Source organism: Ananas comosus, linkage group 9 (assembly GCF_001540865.1).
Source record: "Ananas comosus cultivar F153 linkage group 9, ASM154086v1, whole genome shotgun sequence".
In the NCBI taxonomy this organism is placed as follows: Eukaryota; Viridiplantae; Streptophyta; class Magnoliopsida; order Poales; family Bromeliaceae; genus Ananas; species Ananas comosus.
In genome coordinates, this window is record NC_033629.1 from 3,350,829 (window position 1) to 3,362,126 (window position 11,298).

Here is an 11,298-nt window from a genome sequence, read left to right on the forward strand (position 1 = left end):
GGTTATGATCAATTTGTTAAAAAATACGATTCCTATTATCTATTTTACATTAAAATTAAAAATTTGAGTTTAAATTATGAATTAAAATATATTTTTGATATCTAATCTGAATTAACAATTAATTTGTTTGATTACAGTGGATCAAAATTAAAATTAAATTTTAAAGTAATGTGAATTAAATTTTGATGCTTTTAGTTCAAAACACATATTTAAATTTGATTAATAAAAATCAAAAATATATAAAATGTTCGATGTATATAAAAAAAAGAATATTGTTAGGATATTGTAATATTTTCTAATAAAATATAACTTATTAAATTATAAATATAATTTTTATTGTAAGATTTTAAATATATATAATGTATAAATTTATATTGATTTAATAAATTATAATAAGTGTTACGTGCATTTGCACGTATATTCACCGTAGTTATATTACTATATATATATATATTATACTATATTATATATATATATATTATATATATATATTCTCGAGGGAGTCCAGTAATATTTAAGCTCGTCTTATTTAATTTCGAGTCAAGCTCGAGCGAGCCAAAAATCTAGTCGAACGCGAGTTGAACACGGGCCGACTTGCTCATTTACCAGTGAGCAAGACTTAATACTCAAGCTCGGCTTGAAATAAATTTCAAAATTTTTTTTTCCTACTCAAGCTCGGCTTATTTAATTTTGAGTAGAGCTCAAGCAAGCCAAAATCTAGCAGAACATGAGTCGAACACGAGTAGGCTCATTTATCAGCCATAGTGCTGAATAGGTTCGGAATGTAAAACACCATTCCACGACGAGATTTGGAGCGTGAAACACAGTTGCACGGCGGGATGCGGAACGTGAAACGCGAAACCATTACCGGCCAAATACGTCTAAATAAGCACTGATTTATATGTTGGATATGTTGGTGACGTCATTCCAAGGCCTTCCTGGTGGGAGGATGACATGCGTTGTCACTTTTCCAACATTAATTAGTGTGTACGGGTGAAGCCTTGACGAGATATTTAATTAAGACGAGTGCTCTTAATATTCCCTTATAAATATCCCCAAGTCATTCATCCTATCCCTCACAGCAATCCGACGACATCTTTGTGAGCAAGCAAACAACGTCCAACAATGGTGATTCATTAGATTAATTAGATCATTAACCGGAGCATATATAATTAGTGTTCTTTCTTGCACTCATTTTTTTGTCCATCTTAATTTAGTCTAAACTATACACATCCACATGCAATTTGTTTGTAGGCTGACATCAAGCAGGGGCCTTGGGGTGGACCAAAAGGGAATTCATTCGACACGGGGATTCTCGCCAAGTTATTGGGCTTCAAAGTCTGGCATGATGATGATTACATTAATGGCATTCGGTTCTTTTACGAGAAGCAGACACAACATATTTGGACTCCAGTGTATGGTAGTCAAGTCGGACAGGTTGTTGAGGTCTGTATTCTTCTTTATTTCTCTAACTCCCTCTTTAGATTTGCTAGCTTAGACTTTACAGTCATATCTAGAGATTTTCTTTCGTGGACCCTTACCCTTATTCACGACATTCGCAATTTCCATCATGGTACATTGCCATAGGGTCACTGCTACATTTTATACAGTGTTGCATAATATATACGAGACGTACGGATGTGTAATTCATATTATTTTACACCTCAAATTTTCAGAATCACGTACTATTGTATTGATTTTTTTTTTTTAATATGATATTTTAAGTTTTTGCTTATCTGCATTTTACTACAAACCTGTTAGTAAAAGTTGGTGCACTCACACAAGAAAAGAAAATAATTATAAAATACAGATGAAATAAGATTCACTAGTCAAGATAAATGAAAATAATTATAAAATACAGATGAAATAAGATTCACTAGTCAAGATAAAAATTACATCTGGCTTTTTTTTATGCATAGAATTAGTTCAATCTGAGCTCTTATTTTAAATCTGCTTCACCTTTTCCTCGTCTTCTATAAAAATAAAGAAATCTTTTCCTTTTCCTCTTTAACATGCAACTATATATTTTCAGCTAACTTTATTTCTAAATAAAATAAATGAAGCGGGTATCGTGCTACCTATCTCTGAAAAAAAAAAAAAAAAAAAAAAAAAACATGTAACTATACATTATGCGTGCCAAAATACTTTAACGCAAGGCTCTCAAAAGCAGAGTCAACCAGCCTAACCTATTTTTAATATGGTAAGTTGACCGCCCAAAGTTAAGTAGCATTTCTATGCATTATATAATGCATAGGCTACAATTAATGTACACAAAATCCTGTCATAATTGGATATTGTTTACTGTAATTTAAATTTAAATTCTACTCCATTTATTAATTAAAAATTGGAAATCTTCATCCTAGCTACTCCAGTTAGAATTTAACTTCCAATCTAAACGAATTCTAACAAATAGTCGAATTCCTTTGAAAGCCGGTCAATTCAATCCCCTTTCCAACTATTGCGGCCATAAAATAAGTGCAATCAGTCCAGGCGCTTGCTGCAGATGCTATGCACATTCAGATGCACAAGAGTATTTGGAGTTGCTAGGTTCAAATTAACTTGTTCGATCTGAACTACATTTCGAGTAAGTGTTGGTACAATACAGAACCGGAGAAGAATTTCGGAGGAGAAGCTACTTAGCTTTGTGTATACTTTAGTCCTGCATCAGCACTCAAATGTAACAAATTAATGCAATAAAAATGACCAACCGTCCCTAGCATAAGTGGCAAAGCATTTGATGGTTGGTATTTGAGGTTCCAAGTTCGAATTCTAGTTAATTCACATTTCCAGCTAAGTTTATTTCTAAATGAAATAAACGAAGCGGATCACATGCTATCTATCGCTTAAAAAAAAAAGAAAACAATAAAAATGACCTACTTTTTTTCATATATAATATACTGCTATTTGATTTCTCTATTCTACAGGTTACTTTGGGAGCTGATGAATTGTTCACCGGCATTCAAGGCACATTGGATTGGAAAGGAGGCAAATATGTTGCTCGATCTCTTATTTTGTTCACCAATACTAGCCAGTATGGACCGTATGGTAAAGAGCAAGGAAGTACTTTCCTTCTGAAATCAACTGGTAACATTGTTGGCTTCTTTGGGCTGGAAGACGATCAAGCCATTAATGCAATTGGAATCTACACTAAAGTCTAGTTCCGTTCTCTCACGTATGCCCTTCTACGGGTTTATTACATGATGTTTCTAAATAAATAAATAAGGATGCCATTGGTGTGCTGGGGTATCCATTGTGTCTTTATGTGTGTCTATGTTCGGTTTGTTGTCAGTTAAAAAAAAAAAAAAAAAAAGTCTGTCACCTTTTGTTTATGAAATAAAGAATAGCATGCATGCTATTCACTTGTACGTGTTACCGTCGTATTATAAATAATAAATAAATAGTAATATAGTGTGTTGTACTATATGAATTTATATGACATTCTTATATTAGGAATGTGCCAATTTATGCTACAACAAGTGCTCGGCTCAACAGATGCGAAAGATTTTTTTTTTTTTTTAACAAAAAATTTTACCAGTAGCTATAAAGGCAGTAAAATTCTTGCTCATAACACAAAAAATAAACCATAAAAATCTATTTTATTTTATTGGATTATATTTTAATGATATTAATTTTTTAATATCTATATAGCACTATTTGATACAAAAGTAATAAATTTTCAAAACTTATAATCTTAACACTTCGTGTGGACTGATTCTCTTAATTAATCCTTGATGGTGTTAATTATCGATTCAGATTCTACATTAAATGACTCTGTGTACTTCTAAAACCATTCTTGCTCTCAATATGAGTTTAAGCAAAACTACACTTCTAGAAGTAATTAAATATATGATTATTTATTTCAGAAATGATTCGGTACTTTATTTTATAAAAAAATAAATAATATCTTAACCGTTGATCAATAGGCGGTAAAGATGTAATTTTAACATTTATCAAGTGAATGGGTTACTTCATTCGAGGTTATTTTTGTAATTAAACTATGCAACATTTAAAGAAAGTTTTAATTGATATCCTAAATTTACGCATTAATTTGCACTAATTTGGGGAATTGATTGTGTCACGCCCCGGATGTCTTGTTCCCCGGGCACGTCGACAAATCCGCCGTATACAAGGAATTTTTCCCGTATACGAAGCGTCACTGGTACCTGTAGAAGCAACAATACTACAAACAGTAGTATAGAGCAAATGAAGAAGCTAACATAGAAGAGCTTTTTATACATATACATAAATCCCGAGTACAAAACCACTCGCACTGGCGAGTTCAACTGCTATGTACAAAAGCTCCAAAAGAAAAATCACTACCTGCTGTAAGGGGAGGACGCCTCTAACTCGATCAGTCTGGTAGGGCTCTAGCTCGCGACGCCCTTGCCACGATCCTGCTCAGCAGAGGAAGCAGCAGCCTGTACCTGCGGCTCTGCAAAATAGCGGTAAAAGAACAGGGCGTGAGAACTACTGTAAACACAAGTAGTCCTCAGTGGGCACCGCCAAAAACAAACATCGGTCACCCACTAAGTCTACAGAAGGGAGCAAGGATAGAAGGAAAGCAGGAAGCATACTCTACCGCTATCATCCACTACACTATCATGCTCTACACTAACCAACTGTAGGAAATGTCAAATCTGACCCAATCCAATCGGGACTGTAAGCATACCCGTCCCCGGGACTGTGAATACACCCGTCCCTGCCCCGTTGCGACTATCGGGCTCTATCCACACTAACTGGTCCGTGGAGAGCAAGTCCAACTGGCATGAGCGACACCAACGCAAAAGCACAAGCCTGACTCCGGAGTGGCACTCGTGGGCGCTACCCAACCGAGTATGCAGCGTATCTCTGTCGAGCTCAATCAGGCTCCAACTAGCCAAAGTCAAGTAATCGACTCAAACTGGTCTAACAACCAACAGGTAACGTGCCCTCGGCACAATCTGACGCCAAAAAGGCGATACGGGTCCACCGTCAACTCTGACGGCACCCAACAGTCCGAAACGACCTGAACGACCCTGTAAAAATCCACTCGGCGAACCAGCACGAGTGTAAATACATTCTAAACTACCTGGAGTACTCGTCTCGAAGAAACTGCGACAGTACAATTTTCTAACGGCTCCTAGAGCTAAATCAGGTAGTTAAAACTGGTGACAGGTCCAAATCGCAGGTTTTCTCCTAATTCAATTTCCAAGTCCAACATGTATGATCTATTTACTTGATAAAATATGCTCGAAAATTCAGATTTTACATTCTAACAATAATCCATGAATTTGAGCTATCATTAATTACCGAAACCAAGATCTATACATGTCGACTAATAAGCACTTAGGAGTAAAACCGATGTAACCCACCTCAAGTGCAATTTCCTGGCAGCGAACTCAGCCTCGGCCACCCGCGATGCTGCCGGATTCCTCAGGGACCACCTAGACCGGTCGCCGAGCTAAAACGACCAAAATAACACAAATCAGCCTAAGTTCACAGCAGCTGAGAAAGGTTTAGTTTCGACCAAGCTAACCTTGTCCAAAAATTGCAAATGAGGGCTCTGTGGAATCCTCTCGCAGTCTAGAATCCAATGAACCAAGTTTCGTCGCGATCCGACGCTCCTACACGGAGAACGAGCCGAAATACTAACAGTCGACGCAGGAAATCTGTGAAAACAGCACGCGTGGGCAACTTGGAATCGAAGATGGATTCGGGGAAAAATGCGACCAAAACAACTCACCTCCACAGTGAGGAACTACGACGCGGCGACAGTAACGTCGAAGACACGCCCTCGCCCGGCCTCCTCGCAGCGCCCCGGTCACACGCGCACTCGAACGGCTCGCGGCGCGACGTCGGCGACGAACTCCCCAACCGGCTTCTTCCCTACCTTCAACCGAGAGAGAGAGAGAAGAAGAACAGGTAAAACTCTCCCTCTCTCTCTGTTCGGACACCATAAGAAGAGAAGGGAGGCGATACAAACGAGGGAGAGAGAAAATTACTCATTTAGCCCTCTACCTACCCTGGTGTACCGGTACACGGGATCGCGTACCGGTACGGCAGCCAACCTGAGAGCAACCCGCGCGCGCCCCAGTGCAGTGTACCGGTACACCTTAATGGCTGTACCGGTACAGCAAGTAGAAAAACTGCAGTTTGCAGATTTTCTTCGCTGAAAGTTGCCCTCGCGTCGTACGGAGCCCGTTTTGCGTCTATTTGACGCCAACGCGACTCGGACTTGTCCCGACACTCTCCAGAGCTGTCGACAAGCCTCCACAGTCAAACACCAGGGATCTCACAGATTGATTACCCAAATTTAGGCACTTATTTTAGAAATTTTAGTGTTTCTCAAATTTAGACACTAATTTAATTTATCGGAATTTTAGAAATAGTTATATTTCTAACTACGTTGAATATAAATATTAAATATTAATATTAAAATTAAAAATTTAAATTTAGAGGAATTTTTTATTATTATTTCAAAAATTTGTAATGTTGGTAAATATTTTAATTAAACATATTTAATATGTTTAAGAAACTTTTAAATTCCTATAGTTTAGACATTAATTTTGTATCACTTATTTAAAAAAATTTGAATGTAGGAGAAAAAATTATAAATTAAATGTATTTAATATGTTAAAAAAAATTTAGAATTGTTCTACTTTAGGCATTAATTTTGTATCATTATTTAAAAAAATTTATAATGTTGGTAAATATTTAAATTCAACATATTTAATATGTTTAATAAAATTATGAATTCATCTTGTTTAGATATTAATTTTGTATTACTAATTTTATCAAATTGAATGTGGGAAAATATTTAAATTTAACATATTTATTATATTTAAAAAATTTCAGAATTTTTCTAATTTAGATATTAATTCTTTATCACTATTTTAAAATTTTTAATGTGGACAATTGATTAGAAATATAGGGTATAATTCAAATATATTGTGATATACTGAACCTTAACAAATTGTCAAGATTACAGTATAAGTTTATGCTTGATTGAGTTGCGCAAAATAGACGTAAAAACGGACTTTGAAACTCAAGATTTATATTGTAGAGGAGTAAAGTGGAATACTTAGTTATAAAGGGGCTTGTTGGCAATTTTTCTTTAACTAAGCAGTGGAGTCCACGTGCTTTCCCATCCTTATCCCCGCCGCTTTAATTAGTGGTGGAGGGGAGGGAGTGAAGTTAATTAGCTTTTTTTCTCTATCTCTCTTTAATTTAGCTCGTGTGCACGGTGGAGAGCTCGAGCTCGGGAGATTTTCGTCGTAGTTTCGGAGAGCCGTTCGAGCGTGTGGACGTCGCTGTTATGCCATTGGAGGCCCGGTGAATGCGTGTTTTTCTCTCCTTTCGACTTCTCGCCGTGGTTGGATTAGCTTTTCAAGGTGGGTCAAAGTGATGCTTACCGGATTTTGCGGATTTTCTCCTAAGTTCTATTGTTAGCATGTATTCGTAGATATTGTCATGTTTCATTGCTCAATTCATCGATTTATTGTATTTCTAAAATCTGAATTGGAGCTTAGAATATTAGTTAAATAATACATGTTGGACTTGGATTTGACTTAGGAGAAAACTGGCGCTTCTACACTGTCATATGTTAAAACTACCAGATTTAGCTCTAGGAGCCATAGTTTGTTTGTATCGCCGCAGTTTCTGGGCGGTGGATACCCAGGATAGTGTAGAATAATATTACGCTCGTGCTGGGATGCCGAGCTTATTTTTACAGTATTGTTCAGGCTGTTCCAGATTGTCGGGTGCCGTTGGGGTTGACGGTGGGCCCAGATTACGGTTGTTGCATCAGATTGTGCCGAGGGCACGTGTCTTTTGGTTGTTAGACCAGTTAGACCCTGTTTACTTGACTATAGCCTGTGAGAGCCGGATTGAGCTTGACAGAGACGCTTGCGTACTCGGTTGGGTAGCGCCAGCGAGTGCCACTCCGGAGTCGGGCTTTGTGCTTTTGCATTGGTGTCGTTTTGTCCTGGTTGGACTTGCCCTCCACTGACGACCTGGTTTGGTGTCAGATAGTGTAGCTTCGACAGACGGGACGGGTGTGTTCATGGTCCCTAGTGAGATTGGGTCAGATTGTACTTTTCTACAGATAGTGGGTGCTAGATCGAGATAGTATAGGTGCATATAGCTATAGATTTATTCCAGCTTTCTTACTATACTTGTTTATATCTGTAGACTTAGTGGGTGAGCCGTTGAGGTCAGTAGCGATACCCACTGAGGATTGCTTCTTTTGCAGTAGTTCTCACGCCCAGTTGTGGGAATATTTTGCAGAGCCTTCTTTTTTGGCTGCTGCTGCTGCTGCTGAGTCTGATCGTGGAAAGGGTATTGCGAGTTAGAGCCTTTCCTGACGAGTTGCAGAGCTAGAGGAGTACCGGTTACAGGTAGTTGTAGTTTTTGGTTAGTATACATACTGATATTGTTTCTCGTTGGAGCGAGTATTTTGGTTACCTGTGACGCCCCGACTTCCCAGGGGGTCACCCATCCTAGGACTACTCCCGTCCTAGCACGCTTAACTCTCTTAACCTCTTGGGCCTTGCCACCACCCAAAATGCTTAAGCCGGGTTAAGAGTTTAGCCCTATTATATCTTATATATAGGACTATCTGGGGTCTCACATTACCTGGATGCTTTGTATGTATAGTTAACCCCCGTTGTTTATATATATATTTCATTTCTTTTAGCAGCTTTATACTACTGGTTGTAGTATTGTATGATTACAGGTACAGCTATCGCTTCGTATACAGAAAAAAATTTCTTTGTATACGACTAATTTGTTGGCGTGCCCGAAAAAACGAGAAATCCGGGGCGTAATATTTATTCTTAGAGTAGAATTGTATGGGCAAAATTAATTCAAATTTTATTAGTAAAAATTGATTTTTTTTAAAATAATAAGATCATGTATTGTAATTTAAAATATAAGTTGAAAACAAAATAAATTTGAAGTTTAGAAGCTAAAAAGTATACAAAAACCTCCAATAAATCTAAATAGTATAGTGCAATTTAAACTTACTAATAAATAAATTTAGACTGTATAATTTAAATTTTAAGCTTATAATAAATCTCCACCATAGAGTTTTATTAGAGTAAACAAAATTAGAAATAAAATTAGAAATGTAGATAAATTAAATAAATTTATATTGAACAAATCTAAGCTATTTGTATATTTTATCAATTTGATCAGTCTAATTAATTTGATTTACTAAATTGATTTTGATCTTACCTTTAAAATTTTTCTGTTTTTAGTTGATTTTTTAAATTTTAGTTCTTTACAAATTGAATTTGTAAAGAAACAAAGAGAGAGAAAAAGGAAACAAAAAGAATAAAGATTTTGATAATATAGTGAGATAAAATTACTAAATTATCCATGTATTAAAAGATAAAAATATGCTTCTTTAAGATACTTGGTAACCGATACCTCTCCCAAAGTAACCAGCTATTACAGGTCACAATTTAAAAAAAAATAATTCTGAGCCATTGGAAAGGACTGAATAAACGGTAGAAAATAACAAGTATAGAAGCGCTACTCTATTTATTTTTAGGGATAATATCTAATACTCTTCAAAACTTTAAAAGTATTTAATATTACCTTTTATTGACCAAAATATATCCTCATTGATTTTCAAAAGGATCTTCAAATATACCCAACATTTTTGGATTTGCTAATGAGATTTGAGATTTAGAAGGACATTTTGGATATCAAAGAATAAATTTAAAAATTAAAAATAGTATTTATAGGTTATTTCAACATATCCAGATATCTTAAATTTCTGAATGAGATTACTATTTATACTGTGTTAGCGCAATGAGATTACTACTTATACTATGTTAGCGCGTTCGGTTTAATACTGAATTGTAGTGTATATAGCATTATTATATTTGGTTCAGTTTATAAAATTAAATAATCCTCACATGTAATCTATTTCAAAATTGTCCATGGTATCCATACTCGAGTCTTCAATGGTAATAACATAAGTAAAGGTCCCTTTTAATTTTTATCTCGGTTCGATCCAAAGTTCAATTAGTTGGACATCCTAGATCTAATAATTTATCGGGGCCGATCCATTGGACCAAAATGTTATAACTTAATTGTATTTGTGTTGGAACAATTACCGCACATAAATCTGATTGCGATTTAAATCTAACTAAAATTTATTATGAAAATAAATAAATCAACTTACAGATGATCACTAAATTCAAATAAATATTTAATTGATCCGGAAGCGTGCGAGGCACTGCCCTAAGGCGTATTTCCATCCTTACGTCCGGGATTAACCGGAAACACGGTCCCAAGGTACGACCGGAATTCCTCCTTCTGCGAGCACGATCGTTAAGAGGGTTGACGAAGACTCTTTCAACACCTGATGATAAAAATATCAAAGACAATAAAAAAATAAATTAAATAAAATTTCTTCTTTCATTTTTTCACTTAACTCTCTCAGCAATGTTCATATCTATAATGAACAGTGCAATCCATTGTATATATAATGGAGAGAGAATGAAACATTGGATACCCAACGTTTCCAACATCCCACTTAATTCATGCCTTTATGTGGCATAAAGAAGAAATAAATTTAATTTAATTAATCTAATTAATTAACATAATAAAAGATAATAAATGAGAATAATTATAAAATTAAATGATATTTAGAGATTTTGGATTTTCTCCAACAATCCCCCACAAAATTCAAAATCTCATAATTAAACTCAAAAATAAAATAAATAAATGAACAAACAAGTCACTGGGTGTTTATACTATGCAATAGGCGAGGTGTTTTTAAGAGACTTAACCTCAGTTAGTGTAGATAGTTTCCATCAGAAGGAATCGGAGTGAACCAGGTCTTGAACTACGTTCCTTTGACCCTGACTTCAACTATCACACACACAGTACAGAATTCTCCGTCGCGGGTCTGTGCGTTAATGGCCATGCACAGTACCTTGATTTTTCATAAGAGTTTCTATGGATAGCCCATTCACATAGCCGCGGCCACATACCGATACTCTTATATAGGTGGTTTCCTCTAGGGATGTATGTAGAGTCACATCTAGCGGAAATTACCGCCTTGGATCCTATTAAGAGCTCTCAGCTCAACCTAATCCACTACACAGAGCACTACTCACCATAGGGATGGAATTGGAGCTAAAGCTCCTCTATATAGACTGAAGAAAGTGCTCTTTGACCAATCTGACAGTTTGTTTTTACCACATTGAACCTTCTTCAAGGGATCTCCTATCACAAAGGTTGGGTTCCCACTGCAGGAAGGCCCTTTATGGGCAAGATCCCATCCCCCTCGATGACAGTAGGACC

At 36.1% G+C, this 11,298-nt stretch overlaps 1 protein-coding gene and 1 long non-coding RNA gene across 3 annotated transcripts; one reads left to right on the plus strand and one right to left on the minus strand.

The window, feature by feature from the left end:
- Positions 1,056-3,427, plus strand: LOC109715597 (jacalin-related lectin 3-like). Its single transcript, XM_020240707.1, has 3 exons — positions 1,056-1,128; positions 1,255-1,446; positions 2,925-3,427. Exons 1-3 carry the CDS (start codon positions 1,126-1,128, stop codon positions 3,156-3,158), a joined length of 429 nt encoding a protein of 142 aa, XP_020096296.1. The 5' UTR covers positions 1,056-1,125; the 3' UTR covers positions 3,159-3,427.
- LOC109715607 lies at positions 4,255-6,254 on the minus strand. Of its 2 annotated transcripts, none has more exons than XR_002217700.1 (4): positions 5,723-6,254; positions 5,516-5,603; positions 5,352-5,440; positions 4,255-4,432 (listed from the first exon to the last, which is right to left on the minus strand). It is a non-coding gene; the product is annotated as an uncharacterized LOC109715607 (long non-coding RNA). The 2 variants fall into 2 exon arrangements; XR_002217699.1 differs by having other exon boundaries at positions 5,516-5,648.